General features: G+C 32.4%; 1 protein-coding gene across 1 annotated transcript in view; it reads right to left on the reverse strand.

The window, feature by feature from the left end:
* The window catches only part of LOC119689655 (fat-like cadherin-related tumor suppressor homolog), a 52,144-nt gene that overhangs the window by 27,759 nt on the left and 5,893 nt on the right, over positions 1-18,492 (reverse strand). Inside the window, exon 2 of the mRNA XM_038104532.1 lies at positions 5,647-5,708. Coding sequence (XP_037960460.1) covers positions 5,647-5,708 — 62 coding nt within the window. The remainder of the gene's footprint in view (positions 1-5,646; positions 5,709-18,492) is intronic.

Below are 18,492 nucleotides of genomic sequence, written 5' to 3' on the forward strand. Positions count from 1 at the left end.
GTAGTGCCCATTGATATATTAGCAGACGAAATGCGAAGGATATTCAGCAAAAGGCAGGAAATCCGAGAACAACATAACTCCATCCAAGTTAGATGGAATGAGAGAGAAATTTCAGTAGCTGCATGGCAGAACAGATTGGAAAACTCCACCAAAGGCAGATGGACGTTCTCACTTATACCTCTAATCACCGTATGGTTGGAACAAAAACATGATGAGACAAACTACCATCTAACGCAGTCTTTAACTGGGCATAGAAGTTACCGAAAATACCTGTTCAAATTTGGGCACGATAATTCCTCCTTGTGTCCAAGCTGTGGAGTGGAGTAAGATACCGAGCATGCAATATTTCACTGTAGCCGATTCAATACGATTAGTTCATGCTTACCAGGTCCGGCACATATAATACAGTATATGTTAGCAACAGAGGATAATTGGAACACAACAATGGAGCACATCGTATCTGTACAAATCGAACTAAGAAGATTTGAGGGAATAAAAAGAAATGCTGAAAACAATGAAGTAGTGTAATAACTAACCAGCCCCGTGATGTAATAACTAAGGCTGACTTCCACGCGGATAGTGGTTGAAGATAGCGGGGTGAAGGGTTTAGTACGTAGGCGTAATATGAGGTAACTTGTATTGCGAATCGTGCATGCTAATCGAGAACCTAGTATCTATGAAGATTCCCAACCTCCATGTAAAAAAAAAAAAACCATTTGTGATATCGCACCGCACTGTGCGAAACAAAATTCTCTTCGCACACGAGTGTGCTGTTTTAATATTACGATTGCACAAATGTGAACAAATGAGCGATTTTGCGCTTGCACCCAAGGGTGGAAAAAAATTACATGAATTTCACAATTTTGTTTGAAATATTTTGTTGCACATTTTGAAAAAATTGATATTTTTATTCGTTGGGGTCGTAACTTATGTTAAAAATTGCATAAATTAACAAATATTTAAAATAATTATTTTTGTTAAATAATTTGGTCAGTTATTAAATAAATTTTATTATTTAGTTTTATAAGATTTTTATTGTCCAATATTTCGACTATAATCTATAGTCATCATCGGGGAACTATACATATAAATACATTGTAATTAATATTAAGGTATACATTACATAGAAACAATAATAAATTACATTTCCATTGAAACATAAAACATACATATGTATTTGGAAAATATACAATACTTTGACTATAAGAATCATGAAATTAACATATATATAAGAAAAATATATTTATCCTCTTCCGGATTTGTCGAAGGTGTTTTTATACACCTGAGCACAGTGTTTTATGTCACTTTTGAAATTTAGTCTGGTGTCACTTGGAGTTTTTAGGATCTATAGCATCAATCATGGCAGCTGCACGCATGCAACGATTGGCATTCATACTATCTGGCTTTAATTATAAAATTGAATATGTCAATGGACACACTAATGATGAGGACAATTTATCGCGTATACCTTAAACAAAACATTGCGATCAGGATGAGGGAAGCTCATTTATAAATTATATTCAAGGCGAAAATATTTTAAGCATTGACTTTAGGGACATAGCACGCGAAACAAGACGCGATCCAATACTTTCTAAAGTATGTGATTCTGTAAGAAAAGGAACAGTCAAAACTTTAAGACATGAAAACTTTAGAAAAGATTGCTTACTCTGAAGGTATCTGGTTATAATTCCATTGAAGCTTAGGACATCCATTTTACAATCACTATATGAAGCTCACTTAGGCATAGTTAAGACCAAATCACTAGCAAGATCCTTTGTATGGTGGCCAAAACTCGATAGGGACATAGACAATTTAATTAAATCATGTCTTCCTTGCCAAAAACTATTGCCAAGTCCGGAAAAAAGTCAATTAATACCATGAGGAATGAACAATTTGTGATAGGTCAAAATGTATCTGTACGTGACTATTCTAACGTAAATAAAAAATCATGGATTCCTGCAATAATCAAAGACAAAATGGGTCCACGTTCATATTGTTGCATTATGTCTAACAACAGAGTCATTAAGAGACATTTGGATCAGATAAAATCAGGGTCAGGAGAAAGTCTGGTCGCACACAACAGTTCAATAGATGTTCAAGATGATTGGAGTTACAGTCCATCATGTTCAAATACAGACATGCTAAGTACAAACGTTGAGCTTTCACAATATGATAAAGAAATTCAAGCATTAGATTTAAGTAGCCAAGATTCTAGTGTAGATATACAAAATGTTAAGAGTAATTGTAATTCTCAAAATATAATCGAAGAATTATATCACAAATCTGAAAATAAAAATGAATTATGTATTAACAATGAAATGAATATCAATAATAATGAAAATGTACTATCTAATAAGAATGTAATTCATGAAAATGAATTATGTATTAACAATGAAATAAATATCAATAATAATGAAACTGTAGTGTAAACTTCATTCCAGATCATCATTTTGTTTTCGCAAAGGGCATGGAACACTTGAACAAGTCGCTAACGAAATTCACTTAGCTTTACATTCATACCAATATTGTACAGCAGTTTTTCTTGATGCAGCGCAGATATTTTATATAGTGTGGCTTGAAGAACTTTTATTTAAAATAATTTTAAATTATAATTTTAAATCTCTTACCTCGCAAGAGAACGATTTTAACGCTGGAGTTCCTCAGGATAGTGCTCTTGGGTCATTTCTATACTAAATCTATATAACTGACATTCCACAATACCCAAACAATTTGCTGCCGACATTCGCTGACGACACTGCTGCAGTATATACCAACCGTGACTGCATTATAGCTTCACAAAATTTATACAGGCATCTTGGTTTGATTGAATGGCTTGCTAAATGGAAATCCAAAGTGAATGAAACTAAATACGTTCAAGTAACTTTTACTCTAAGGAGACAATCATGCCTTCAGTAAAAATCATTAATGTGGATACTGGCTTCTAAATCGCAACTCAACTAATATATATAGGTACAACCAAGAACAAACTTAAGACAACGATGGCTGAACATAAACATAGTATGAGAAATAAAAGTAGTGCTGAAACCAGTACAGCATTGGCTATATATTGTATTGACTGCAAACATGAGCCTGATCTTGGCACTGTAAAGATCTTACATGAAGAAAGAAACCAAATTAAAGGTACTTCCTGAAAATGCTTTCAATACTTAACATTACAAATAGTACGAGACTAAATTATAAAACGGATACGGACAACTGTGCTCAGGCTTATAGGAATATTATAAACAAAGAATACAGGTTATTGTATATGTGTTTTATAATGTTTATTTTCTTTTCTTTTGTTGTTTATCTTGTTGTCATTATTATTATATTATTATGGTAAATCCTAATATTCGACACTTATGGTATTCTCTGCAACTGCACTAAATCGCCTTAAAAGAAAATTATTAATAAATATGAATAACCTAGCTCAACAGTATATATGTTATGTTAGTTTTTTTAAATTCACAAAATTATTGTAAATTTCTATTCAGAAATACTCAATAAATAAACCAATGAAAGAAAAAAAATCAATAGAATATCTAATATAATCAATATAATAATATGTCAACATAAATTGCAAGCCGAATGCAGCAAACATTAGTTACTGTCTTGGGTTGTTACGTTTATTTTGGGCAAGCAAAAAGTTAAAAAATTAAATGAAATTTTTGTATTATATTGGTTTTTTTAATATACATATGTGAAATATTTTATAAATTTATTGTTGAATATATAAATAAAGTAAAGTTCAGCTCGACGTTTGTAGCAGGTTTTATTAGTCTGCGTGTTTTTAACACGTTTTTAACACGTTTTCTTACACTATAACAACCACTTCAATTTTATTAATCAGATTTATAAAGGATTGGGTAAACAATGTAAAACTCAACTAGAGACATTAAGGATTGATAACTGTAAAAGTATCACATTATCTTAACAAAACGAAATTTTTTCCTTTTTAACTATTGGCGGAACGTAATTTTTTTGAGAGTAGTAGGTGAGTAGGTTGACCCATTGTGGTACCACAGGAATAGGGTTGGTATGTACACAGTCTGAAAGATCAGTATACAACCAACGTCAAAAAAGGTAAAGACTGTCAGATATTGTCCGATATCTGTGCTCAGGTATTTTTGTTTAATTGCCAGTTCAACTATAGCAAGTGAAACACCTATATCTAAGAAGTAAATGAATTGGACCCTGAGACATCTAACTATCTTATTGAGGAAAGCTCGGCAATTTTGAGTTATAATTGATGTGGCTGAAGTGCCCATCAGTGACTTAATGGTAGCTTTGCTATTCGAGAAAATAAAAATAGAACTATCAAGGATTTGATTGCCAAGTACCCAATATACCGCATAATTACCATTAACTCTGCCTGGAAAACACTGCAATGGATTGGAAGTCAAAGCGAAAAGCTGATAACTTATTTTCTAGAAAATATACTAAAGCCGATGCAGAGAAAAGTGCTGGAAGAACACTTTCAATTACTTTCAGAAGAAAGGAAGACAGACTAATTGGTCTATAGTCCTTGGGGCTGGAGTGTACTGTTCTTTCTGCTTTGTGCATAAATACTAGTTGAGTGATTTTTAAGCAGCTATACTCATAGATGTATAGCATATAAAAACTATTGCTGTATTTGTTAAGAGGAAAGTAAAGTATGACATATTCACCCTGTTGAATATCAGCGGAAAGAATGCCGTCCGAATCTGGAGATTTATAAGGTTCAAAGGCCTACTTGATTTAAGTATTGATCACTTCAAACGGATTGGGAGTGTCGGAGGGTTAGAGAGTGGGTGCGCCGACCTGTGTTGATACTAGAACATTAGAGACTACACTCCCTGGAAAGTGCATGATCTCAAGAGTTTCCTTACTAAAATTGGTTCATTAACCATTTGGAGACTGAATGTAATCAAGGATCTAGTGGACGGAGTTGAGAATTACGCGGAGTCAACTAGACTCAGAAGAAGTTTCTATGCCACCACAGAATTGCGTATTTGAATTCCCTTTATTTTTCCTTATATGGTGCCCAGTTTCCTGTACCTTTGACGCTGTTGAAAAGTTTTTCGCAAGTTTTGCAGAGATGTGCAATGTTGAGATTCCACTATGAAGGTTTGGATTTTCACACTTAAAATGTTAAATGCTTAAATTTTTAACTTTTTTAAAGTGTTTACAGCATTGTTTGATAATTACACTTTGTGTAATTACTGACCTTTTCACTATAGCATATGATAGCAGAGAGTACCCATAAATTTCACAGAGTGACATTTTTTTTTACGTTCGTAAGAAAAATTATTTTTAAAACTTTAAATAGTAAAAACAAATGATAGTTTTAACACTTGCATTTTTCACCATAATTAGAAGATTGAAATTGAAAAGAAAATACCATAAAATTGTAAAACATTTGCATCAAATTGAGCAACACATCTGAACGTGACCAACACGATAAGTACACATCCACACGATAAAATCAAATTACACTTGATTGTTATATTTATTTATTAAAATTTATCGTGCATATTTTTTTAGAATCTTTTTTCGCAACAAGGTCAATTTTTTGGTCTAAGGCAAGACGATCTAAGTCATTCCTCTATATAAATATATATAGTTTATCTATTATTTACCTCTATAGTTGTTTGCTCTATTATTTACCTCTATGGTATGTTCTGCTTGGTTTTCTCTATCAAGCTTCAGTTCCGTTGTTACTATTTCACCTGAAATTAAAAAAGAATTAAAATTGATACTATAACTTAAAATCTTTCCTTTAAAATAAATACGTAATACTTTCATGTAGAAACGAATATAATTAATTGACCGTGTTGGAAAGGTATTTTCATTTTTGCCCAGTGGTAACCGTTGCATTCTCGTTTAAATTAAAAGCAACACAGGTAAAATATAGTTCGTCCGACAAAAAACCTGATGCTGGCGATCTATCATGAACCACTTCAGATAAATACATTAAGGGCCATTCTTTATGGTGCTTATTGGTCATAAACTACTATCCAAGAAAGCGGGCAAAGTATCTCCGTTTAAAACAAACGCCCTAATATCAAACCTTACGCCCCAGCACAACTTAGGAAGAAAATATTCGACTTGGTACATTGTTTGTTGCAGTCAAAAGCTTGGTCAATTACTAGTCATAATTATCTAACAGACCCTCTCAAATAACAACAAACGCAAGTGGACAGACATAACAAATTGGTGCGGTAAGCATTTGAAACGTTTTAAACATGAGCACATTGACATTGTAATGCTACCAAAATATATGATTTTTATATATGCACTTACAACCAGTGACGATTGCTCTAAGGTGCGGAGGTGTGCGGTGAACACCCTAACATAATTTGCAAAATGTCAAATAACATAGGTATATAAATTTATCAAGTATCTTCACATCAAAAATTATTATTATTTATTACATTTCCATATATATATTCTTAAAGTTTTAGCAAAAACAATTTAATATAATTGTCTATGAAAACTCAATCAATTTGCTTCTGTTAGCCGCTATACTTGTTAGTTGTGCACATATATTAACAGCTCAAATCACAGAACATTTCTATTATATTTCATCTCTCCCCTTTGTGTGCAAAGAAGTTGGCCGCACATTCATACGTTGCATATGAACAAAATAATGCGCGTGTGCTCCCGTTCGTAATATCAGAAATAGAGATTTATATAGTGGGAATTGTATGAGAGTAATTTTCTGTTCTATTCCAAATATCAACTGCATGCATACGAATCCAACATGATGATTTGCCAAAGTGATTGCATGAGCGGCTGAAGTTTGCAGCTCATCTCACCATACATTTCGATCACATTTCGTCTCTCTCCTTTTAACAGTAGCACACACGAATTTCTGTCGCCTACTGTGCGGGGTACTTGTCCGCACATTTGTACGTTGTAATTGGGTTCGACTTTGTTTGATCACTGCATAAACATGTATGTTTCCAAGTACAAATTCTTTTGCTTGAAAAAAGTTGGTTTGATGTTACGAGAATTATGTGAAAAGTTTTGTTTCTTCCATATTGATATAATATTAAACTTCTATATATATTTTTAATTTAATTTGTTTAATATGTTATTTTGTTAATGAATTGTTAATATAATATTACGAATATATTGTTGCCTAATATAATATAGTTATTATTAATAAAACATCTCATATATTTTAATTTAAGTGGTACATGTAAAAACAACATTAAAGAAGGGCCGTACACCCTTCCAGATAGAACACGCGTCGCCATTGCTTACAACGATTGACCGATAGCATTGTTGTGCGGTGGCAGCGAACTTCTTCGCATGTCTGATTACCTTGAGGTGCACCCAAGAAAATAACGATTGACAGATGTTAAGTCGGAGCTCTTTAATGCATTGTCGAACAAACATTGTATATGTTTGTTGCGTAATATGAATTGATATCATGTACACATGTAAATAAAATTATAAATATGATAGGAGTACATCAACTTCATTTTTAAAACACATATTCTATAATTTTCTAACAGCAAATTATAATATTTTTTCTTAATAAATTATAACAATTATTTTTTGACTAATAATTAAGAATGTAAAAAAATAATAGAATATTGAATAACAATAATTAAAATTCTCATATAGCCTCATTCTCATCAACTTATGAAATTAGCAAATCGCAATTCATTTTCAAGTATGTATATTTCAAATTGCAAAATAAATATTATAGCGTTAAATGTTTTCTTTTTTTGTTGTAAGCTTTGTATACTTTTAAACCTTTTAGGTGTTGGAACGAGACACTATTTTGATTTCTTATTGCGAGAAGTTAACTATTGCCATCTATCTGTTACTCATTCCTAAAATTAACAGTTTGGGATTACGCAGTAAAGTAGTTTCAACGATGTATTGATCACTTAATTTTTTCTTGATATCATTAGCAAGGATTTCACCTGTGCGTGCAACTTATGTCTGACTTCTCGTTGGTCTCTGAGGACGGGCTCAGCTACTGGTGCTTCGGCAGAAGGCAGTTTCTTAAATGACAGAGCTTTAGCTGCTCCGCTGCTGTCATTGTCATTTAAAGTCAGGAATGCTGGTTTTAGCCTGCCTGCTGCTACTGTGACATCGTTATCTTTTACGCTTATGACGTAGTTTTTCTCATTGCAATGGACCACTGTGTAAGGACCCTCGTAAGGCTGCTCGAACAATGTTTGAACGCGGTCGGTGTTTAGGAACACGTACTTACCGCTTGACAGCTCGTTTGGAACAAAGACCAGTTGTTGACCATATCACAGTCCAGGTTAAGTTTGTAAATTACCCATGTTATTGGGCAGTGACTTCATAAAGTTTGTTTCGCTTGGTTCTAAAACCCAAAATTACTGGAACCATGACAACGTATAGCTGCTTTCAGTGTTCTATGGAACCGCTCCACCATGTCATTGGCTTGAGGGTGGCAGGTGGCAGGTGTCGTCACCTCCGTGAATACAGTAGAATCAAATTGACGTCGTAGGTCAGTTGTGACTGTTGTGGCGTGCCATAATGTGCAACCCAACCATCAATGAGTGCTGCTGCCTCTTCTTCTGCTGTAATGCCCATTAAACAAATGGCCACTGGCCAACGCGAAAAACGATCGATGCTTCTCTTGCGACGGTAACAATGGGCACACTATATCGATGTGAATGTTTTGAAATCGGCCATCGACCGCTACAAAAGAACTTATAGGAGTACGGGTATGGAGTTGGACCTTAAATTTTTCGGACGAAAAATACTGTATACCAGGCCACACGTATTTTGCTTGGATGATTTTGCGGGTTGCTCTAAGTGAAGCTTGGACAATGCCTGCTGCCTGCAATTTTATGGGACATATGGGCGAATGAGAGTGCCGAAAATAGTATAGTTCAACAATTTAGCTGAATTTAATAGTTTCCACTTCTTCAATAACAACATTTTTCTGGACTGGACGTTTAATCATTCGTGCAGTTCCGGGTCTGTTTCTTGGTCAACCTCAATTCTTTCCACTTCGCTTCACACTGGACTGCTGGAGTTCGAGAAAGGTAATCTGCTACCACGTTATCAGCTCCAGCCACGTCACGAATATTGGTAGAATATTGTCTAACAAGTTCAATTCGTCTTGCTCGTCTAGGAGATGCGTTCTCACTTGCTTGCTGGAACACAGATGCGGGTGGTTTTTTCTCGCGAGCTTTCAACTCATATCGGAAATATTAGACCGCTTGATAAATCGCTGTCAATTCTAGACATTAACGCTGTATTGCACTTGAGCTGAACTCAATTTCTCCAAGTAACCAACTGCATCTCCTGAAGCATCTGTCGTAACCGTTACTACTGGAATGCCACCACGTCATCAGGCGACCAGGTGATTGCTGTTTTGTCGTTTTTGCTGTTGAGGGTAGATGTTTATCATTTCTAGATACTGCCGCAACTACTTAAAGGTTTTAGGTAAAGGGAACTCACGTACGGCCTGTTTTTTATTGTTGTTTAAATTTTTATCAGGTATAAGACACGAACAATAAAACGCATTTATTTAAAGATATTCGTGAATATTTCGTTCTTTATTTAAGAACTTCATCAGTGCTATAATTACATAAATTAATTTAACTTTAAAATAACACATAGAAGGATAAATAGCTTAATCTTTACAATGCATAATAAAAATTAAATGAACAACTTAAAAATTTAAAAATCACAAATTGAAACTCGACAACAAATTTTTTGGACATATATAACAAAACTGAAACAATATGGTAATATTGCGCCAAAAATCAAAACGTTCTCTTTTTTCTGTTCATATTTCTCAATTAATATAAACCAATCGGCTAAATTTTATTGTTTTCATCTCCTATTTCTGATCAAGTGGTATTTATCAAGTAAATTAGAGTAAAGTGTGCTCTCTTGGAGTTTACCACCTATTCATTATTTAATGTGAATAACTTCATTCATTAATATTTTTTGATAACTATTTTGTAATTTCAAGAATTATTACCCTATCAAAGTTGAAATTATGTTCATTGGAATGAGAACGTTCAGAAAGAGATGTTTCTTTCCCATCATCTTTACGTTTACATGTACTTTTATGTTCACCTACTCTTTTTGTCAATCTTTGGTTTTTTTTTCCAATTGATCTTATATATAAGATTTGATAAATTTTCTTTCGTTTCTTTGTCCTTAATCTTTAAGAATAAATTCTTTGTTGTTTTCAAGTTGTAAAGTACAATATTAATTGTTTCCTCTTCTTTGAAAAGTTTTGAATTTTTTTGAGACAGTCAAGGTACATTGGGGAACTTACATCTTAGTTTATTACTCCTGACATTGTCTACTGTATTTTTTGACGTTGTTTTGTATTGTAATGAACCTATTCACCGTTGATAGCTCACGGGCCGGTATTTCTTTGTAACGGGCTATTTTTAGCATAATTTATTTATTATTTACTTTTATTTTTTACAATATATTGTTACGATTATTCCCACGCTTCCTTCGATAACACTAGATCCTGATAAGTGAATAATGTTAAACTTGTATTAATTATAACCGTTACTTATATTTTAAACACACACACTTTATTCCTCAAAATAACCAACAACATTTAAAAACTTATTTACTAACTAACTGACATAATTCAAAATTATCTCAGTTAACTTAAATCGAATTGTATCTTCGCAACAATATTTATGACTTATTAACTAACAAAATGAATTATAATTACAAATATTAAAAATGCCTGAAATTAGAAGAATATTTGGTAAATTAGGAGATTAATCAACGTTACCGACTGGGCCACGCTGTTGGATGATGGTATCATCGGTGCCGACAGCGCCACGTTGTTATGTTAGGAAATTTATTAAACTATCTTATCCAATGTTGTATCCTGCTGCTGCGCTGTGTCGATGTCGACTGCTGTGAGTGCTGCGATCAAATGACCATGCACTCGCTACGATGCGCACTGTTCTAAGTGCTGCGACAAAGTGACCTCTTGTTGGATTTGAAGTCTCCTTTTATACCCTTTTTTTCCCAACGAGACTTCTGTTATAGTTGTTATTTTTACGGTGTGTAGCTCTGCTCTGCTTTGTTATTGTCTACAGTATAATCTTGTTGTCTGCGAATAGCGTTGCTATTTGCTTGCTCCATACGTTCGTTTATGCGTTGGTTTTGTTGTTGTAATAGTTTTGTTATGTTCTCCATGCATTTACTTGTACATGGATTTTTCTGTTGTTGCTGTGATCATATTGTTGTATGTTTAATGCATTCGCTTGCTAATTTTGTTGGCAAAATTTTAACAAAAATACACTCAACAGAAAATGAGTGGTATTATTAACAAAATTTTTATACTCAAAATATGATTACTTATTTACAATAATTTAATTTTATTAATATTTAATAAAAATTATATTTTATAATAATAATAATATTATTACAATAACTTATTTATAACAATTCAATCTTATTAACATTTAATAACTTATTTTTATTGCGGCGATGTTGTTGTTAAATATAATCGTCACAATATTTATACGATTGAAAGATTTTATTTACAAAATACTTAGGGTTATTATTCATAAGTATCTGTTTAATTTCTTTCCTGTTCTCTTCCATAAACCTATTATCACTAAGACTTTCAACTCTGACAATAAGGTTTCTAACTGTATTAATTTTTTGGTGTATTGGATGGTCTGATAGAAAACTGAGTAACCATATTGTTCTAGTTTGTTAATTTTGTTATATATGTCCAAAAAATTTGTTGTCGAGTGTTAATTTGTGATTTTTAATTTTTCTATTTTTGAGTTGTTCATATAATTTTTATTATTAATTACGATGGTTGAACACCAAATGTAAGCATTATTGTTATTTTGAAGTTAAATTAATTTATGTAATTATACAATTGATGAAGTTGTTAAATAAAGAACGAAATATTTACAAATATCTCTTAATAAATGCTTTTCATTGTTCGTGTCTTATAGCTAATAACAATCGAAAAATTAAAAGTAATTTAATCTATTTTAATTTCAGTTTTCTTTTCAATTTATTTAAAATAATGTATATGTTGTTATGGTGTTACTAAATTTATGTAGGTTAGAAATTATTACAAATTTCCATCCTCACACGATCAATTCAACGTTTGATGTCAAAGACTGGAGCCAGAGTGATTTCACAAATTCGTCGCTCACTTTGTCCTTCGCCAACGATGTTAGTTCATTTAATAGTTGAGTGGGCCATTGGTCAGCAAACTCGACGTCTAATAATCGGTCGGGGGATCTAGTACAGCGTCCGCAACATCAGTCACAATGCTAGGCTCAATTGTAGCTACTATGGTGCTGAACTTAGTCACATCATTGCAGACACCTGCCTCCACGAACTGCACCTCAATCTGAGCAAACCATATTTCGGATCGCTCATGTCAGAACGGAGGTACCTTCATCGAGACGCGATGCACAATTAGTGCTGAATCTTCGCGCTACTGTCCGTTCGATGTTGCACTTTCGCTTTATACCGTTCACATATTCTAACATGTGTTTAGGCTGGTGCTGCCACAATACCATAAAAAACGCTTCCGATTAAACAAAAATAACAAATGCTTCCGTTTACTTATATTGATGGTAAAAGTGTATAAAAATTAAAATCTGAAAAAAATCACGAAGAAATTTAGGTTTGTTATACTATATAACCAAAGAAGTAAACGTACTAAAAGAATCAACTGTTTCCACAACTCGCAATTTTTTTAAACACTTTATTTTATTCATCACAAAAATTTATTTTGAATTTTACATGGTTCCTACGGAAAAGCTTATTTTTGGCCAAAAAATAAATTAAAGTTTGCGAGTTTATATTTAATGTATATATCAAACTTATATGTGATTAAAAAAGAACGAGAGTTTTTGAATTTCCGCGCTTATCCATTCAGAAATTTTTTTTTATTTTCACGCTGGAAACACTATTATACACATTCTGTCAAAGCTTAATGCTTACCGTACGATTAGTTTTTGTTTGGCGGCTGTACAAAGAAGTCGAAATATTTTCGTGTGGCGATTTTTAGCTGAATTTCATTCAAAACAGTTATCGTTGTGATGTGGTCAAAGAGATGATTTCCAACGCAGATAGTGACCCCACATTCATCGAATGAATCATAACTGGTGATGAGACATGGGTCTATAAATTTGACATGCCCACCAAACAACAATCGACCGATTGGTGCTTTGAAGGTGAACCGAAACCGAAAAGAGAACGCCAAAGTCGGTCCAAATTCAATGTTATGCTGTTTTGTGACTGTTTTCTTCGATATTTGTGGTGTGGTGCACTATGAATTCCTTCCGGACGGTCAAATGGTCAATAAGGAGTATTATTTGGCCTTTATGCGTCGTTTGCGTGAGGCCATTTACAAAAAGAGGCCAGATTTATTGAAGAAAAACTCATGGATTTCACACCACGATAACGCACCGGCTCACACAGCGTTGGTTGTGTCGCAGTTCTTAGCCAAAAACTTCACCAATATCATTAACCAAGCACCGTACTCGTCAGCTATGGCCCCGTGTGACTTTTTCTTCTTCCCCCGACTTAAATTGCCATTGCGTGGAAGACGTTTTAAGACCATAAAGGCCATAGAAGAGAATTCGCTGCGTAAATTAAAGGCCATAGCTTCGGCGGCCTATAAAACTTGTGTGGAAAATGTGCATGTGTTGCAGCAGGAGGAGAGTACTTTGAAGGCGATAATAATGAAAATTATTAAAAATTAAAATTTTGAGTTTTTTTTTTTAAATTCTCGTTCTTTTTTGATCATAAGGTATTTTAACAAAAAAGTTTTCACCAGTGCAGTACAGAATTCTATCTTATGGCTATAACCATTGAGTAAAAATATTATAGAGTCACAATGCCATAGAAATTAATTTTTGTTCTAGGTATCTACTACTGGGTACCTAAATCACTCAAATCTCTGCCGACGTCGCTTCAGTCGTTTTTGCTTCATACCAAAGAAGATTTTGCAATATTCTCTGCTTCATAGCTTCAAGAAATTTTTATATTTCTTTTTTGTGTTTTTTTCTCCTTTTGCTCTTTGAGGTGTTGTTATTGCATTCTTGAATTATAATGTAAGTAGTAAAAAGAATTATTTGCTATTTTATATTCATTCATGCCTACTTGCTTTGTGTTTAAATATGAATATATGGACATTGATATTTTTGTATGTAATTTCGGGGGCAAGAGATATTAAAATTTTATTTGCTGCATTGAAACAATTTTTCATTATGATGGCATTTGAAGAAAGAGTTATAATTGTTTTCGTAATTAATTGTTATTAGTTATGGATTTCCAATTTTATCGCATTTACATAATATTTATATTAAATCTTAGGAAGTAGTACAATCATAAGAACACATACATATGTATATAAAATAATTACCAATAATTCATAAAACATTTTTTAAAAATAGTATGATTTAGCTTTGCCAAATGTATTACAATAAAATTATATAGAAATCGATTTAAGATTAAACCTTCAGTTTATATGGCAGTTTGAATAGTTAACGCTATTTTACATATATATGCACTTAAAAGATACTGAATAAGTATAAACGGAACATCAGTACAAGGGGTACAAGTGTATCGACTATTAGCTTTTGCAAGCGAATAATTGCCGAGAAATGGAGATTTATTTAATTAACTGCATAATCATTTATAGTTACTAGATCGACATACATGAAAGGTTATCGTTAATTAAATAGAAGTGACAATTTTCATGTTTCTAGTTGCGTACTAATTTCCAGACCACCTTTGAGGTATAATGCATCGCACGTTTTTTTTTACATGGTGTCCCCAGGAGGCCTAGTCCATGTTAACGAAGAAATTTTGTTTAAAAAAAATAATATAGAAAATTGAAATTTTTTTACTATTTTTTTTACTATTTCAAAGTTTTTTTTATTATTTGTTTTTCTCTATTTCTCTATTTCGTCCTCAAGAATTTGAAGAACTTTAGTTTTTTATATTAATATACATTAGTATTTTCGACAAAAAGATTTTTTGCATATAAATGATAAAGAAATATATTATCACACATAAATAATTGGAAAATAGAATGGTAAAAAAGAAGAAAGGAAACAACCTGCAGAAGATTTTCCGAAAATACTCCTAAACCTGCCTAAAATCCTACCACAAAAAGGCCCAATGACAAAACGACAACAAACAACGCTCAGCAATAGAGGAATACCACCACCAATAAGAGAACACATTTGTTAGTTCTTGCCGTTATTAGATATATATATGATACATTATTTTTTATTGTTTATATGTATAAATTGCTTTGTTAAAAATATTAATGTATATTAACACAAAAAATTATAAATTGATCAATATCCCGTGAATAACCATAAAAAATAGCGAAAGTTTCTACGTAATGAATATTAATATTTACGTTTTTATACATATTTATTAACACATGTTTATTAATAACTATCTTAAAATTAATTCACTTAAACTATGTATTTTGAACAAAATAAATAAATAAAGTAAGTAGTTATGGTAATAAATAAATTATAAATAAATGTTATTAAGCCTGTATTAGGGCAAATTTTTAATATAAGGTCATATAACAATTTATGCCTTAGTCGATTTCACTTTCTCTACCATCCAAAGGAATTGCTTACGAAGTAATATAAGCAGAATAAAGTGCAGCAATTCAATTCGATGAAGTCTGCAGGCCCCAATAAACCAACTCGGTAAATTATGGTTAAGTAAACTGAAATTTCTTAGGGTTTTTTTGCACTGCACTTATGTTAAAAGTTTTCAAATTTATTTATTTTTTTATTATACATCTTATAATATGTTCCCAATGGTAATATCAAATTTACCTAATTTACCATACTCGAAATTCTGGTAAACACCAACATTCGCTGCCATACGGACATAATTTATAATTTTCCTCAATTTACCATCAATTACTCGAACTCGCACACGGTCAATTACATACAATTATTTTATTATACCTGATTAAACCAAAAAATTGAAATTGGTTTCATTTGCTTCAAATGTTCCTAAAATAAAATGAAAAAATATTCATATTCTTCCAAATAAAAGTACATATGTTTATAAAATACATATATATATGTAGGTCAGTAAACTTCCAAACAAGTAGGGATGTTTGTCTTATTTGCATTATAAAGTGATATTAAATGCATAAAATTTTTACGTGCTGCTTGCTATTGCCAAGCATTAATTGCAAAAACAAATAATTACACCAAAAACTAATTTGACTCTTTTCTTGTACGGCCTGCATACGTAACAAGCAAATCTGTTTTTTGTTTTCATTTTTGTCCTTCATTCATCAATAGTAAAATTTTTAGAAAGAACAAGCATAAGCGCGACCGATCTAGCAGCAGCGCAGAAAGAAGTAAAATCTTCACTCCGCCCTCCCGTGCCTTTTGCTGAAAATTTAAAAATTGAGTCATTGTGACTCTATAATATTCTTACTCAATGCTATAACCCACTTTTTAAGGAAAAATTAGGTAAAAAAACCATTGTTTGAGCCAGTAAAAACAAAATATTAGTCAGTGACGTATTTATCTTCTTAAAACTTATATTAGTCTAAAAGGTTATTTTTGTATTAAAATAAGTTGTTGACCATTATTTAATTTATTTTAATACAAAAATATTCTCTTATTTTTCATAAATAATATGAATAATTGAAACATTTGATACAATTAAAGCCAATAATTGCTTGGATATTTGCGAAACACGAATATTTTTTATGATTTTGTGCTTTTTAACACAGGGTACAATCTAAATTTTATTTATACTTAAAGAGCTTTCCAGCAAAAAATCTTATCTGTTCTTAACATTAACAAGGTAATTCTAGCAACGATCTTTTAGCTCACTAGACTCAAAAAATCTATTATTTTTTTGCTATTTTATTAATAGTTATAATAATAAGTAAATCTTATAGCAAATCTGTTATTTACACACATGACCACGTATGCATATAAATAATCAAAATCCTCACCTAGAGAGAAGCCATACGATAAGCATTCCAAATAAATTATATGACAACTGATAAAAGTTTGTCAAACATTGCATCTGCAGCAGCATGGCTTACAATTCCCAATACAGGTAGTCCAAAAATTAAATAGCAATCCTAACAAATATGGGACGCTATGTCAATATAAAACGCAAACTATGCCCTCAAAAAATTAGTTTGAGAAGTGCTAAAATAAATAAAAGTAACAAAGATAGTGCACCCACAAATATACTTTCTGGTAATAAATTTGTTGAACTAGATTAATCTGTAGATGAATCTAATCAGCCTACTAATAAATAGTGTAAATCCGCTCCAAATTACCTGTGTGAACCAAGCTCTAATAGCCTTGTTACACTCCTTGTACGTCTGATTGGTAACAATACTTTTCATATTGTTCCTTTAACCAGGGACAATATACACGAAAACAAAATCCAAATTGAGAACCGAAAATAGTTTTAGAGTCATAACGAAACATTTGGCTGACAGAAAGAAAAAGCCGTACGGAAACCTATAAGATATTAAGGACGCAATCTTGGTTTTAAACTCAATCTTGATTTCAGCAATAGAAAACTTCACCCTCTTCAGGTGTCACGTTATGCTTGAAAGAATACACATGCTGTCTAGTTTTTAGGTTATTTACTTCATTTAAAATTGGAACTAACTATGAGAATCGTGTAGCCACTGTTGCTGCTGCTACTGCCGCTGTTGATATCGCTGCTACTGCAGCTATCGCTGTTGATATCACTGCTGCTGATGGTTGTTGTTGCTGATGGACGTTTAGCCATCTGGACAGTAGGATCATGATGTGGTAGTCCAGTGTTTCATCCACTTCTAGCGCTTTCATAAGCCATTGGCTGAACATATGTCATTGTAGGTTGGACTTTGGTAAAGGTGCATTGACTGGTTGCACAATGCCTGCATATTGGCGTGCAATATTGGCATAATCGAAGCCTGTTGTGTATTGATTTACAACAACCCCTAAAGACAACAAATTTACATATGCAATAAAGTATTTATACATAGAACATTTAGATTTACAAAAAGGCAAGTTAAAGCGTGAATGGTAAAATGTAGGACAACGAAAACCTTATTCAAAGATACCCAAAGGAGACTTAGAACTGCATTAAGCATGGACACCAAAGCCAGGCAATATAATTTTATTCAAAACCTATGTGCAAATGCCAAAAAACATGTATTCGTATGGAATGATAGTAAAGGTATAAATTCCCTATAGAATCCGTTTCTATCAACATCGCACGCGAAGCGATGAAGATAAATTTAACGCAATGGATTACGTAAAAGAGGTATTCGAAACAAATCTTACAACAAGAAATCATGAGTTTCCATTATGAGGACATTTATTTGCATTTATCAAAGTATAATATAATGGGCTCATATACAAGATACGCAATCTGTTACCTATAAACGTCCACTTAGTTTTAGAATCGTATATGGGTCATTCTTTTACAAACCGGACGGATTTTGGCAAAAAATGACCTAATGAACTCCGATTT

The sequence above is a fragment of the Teleopsis dalmanni genome, chromosome 1 (assembly GCF_002237135.1).
Source record: "Teleopsis dalmanni isolate 2A chromosome 1, ASM223713v2, whole genome shotgun sequence".
Classification (NCBI taxonomy): Eukaryota; Metazoa; Arthropoda; class Insecta; order Diptera; family Diopsidae; genus Teleopsis; species Teleopsis dalmanni.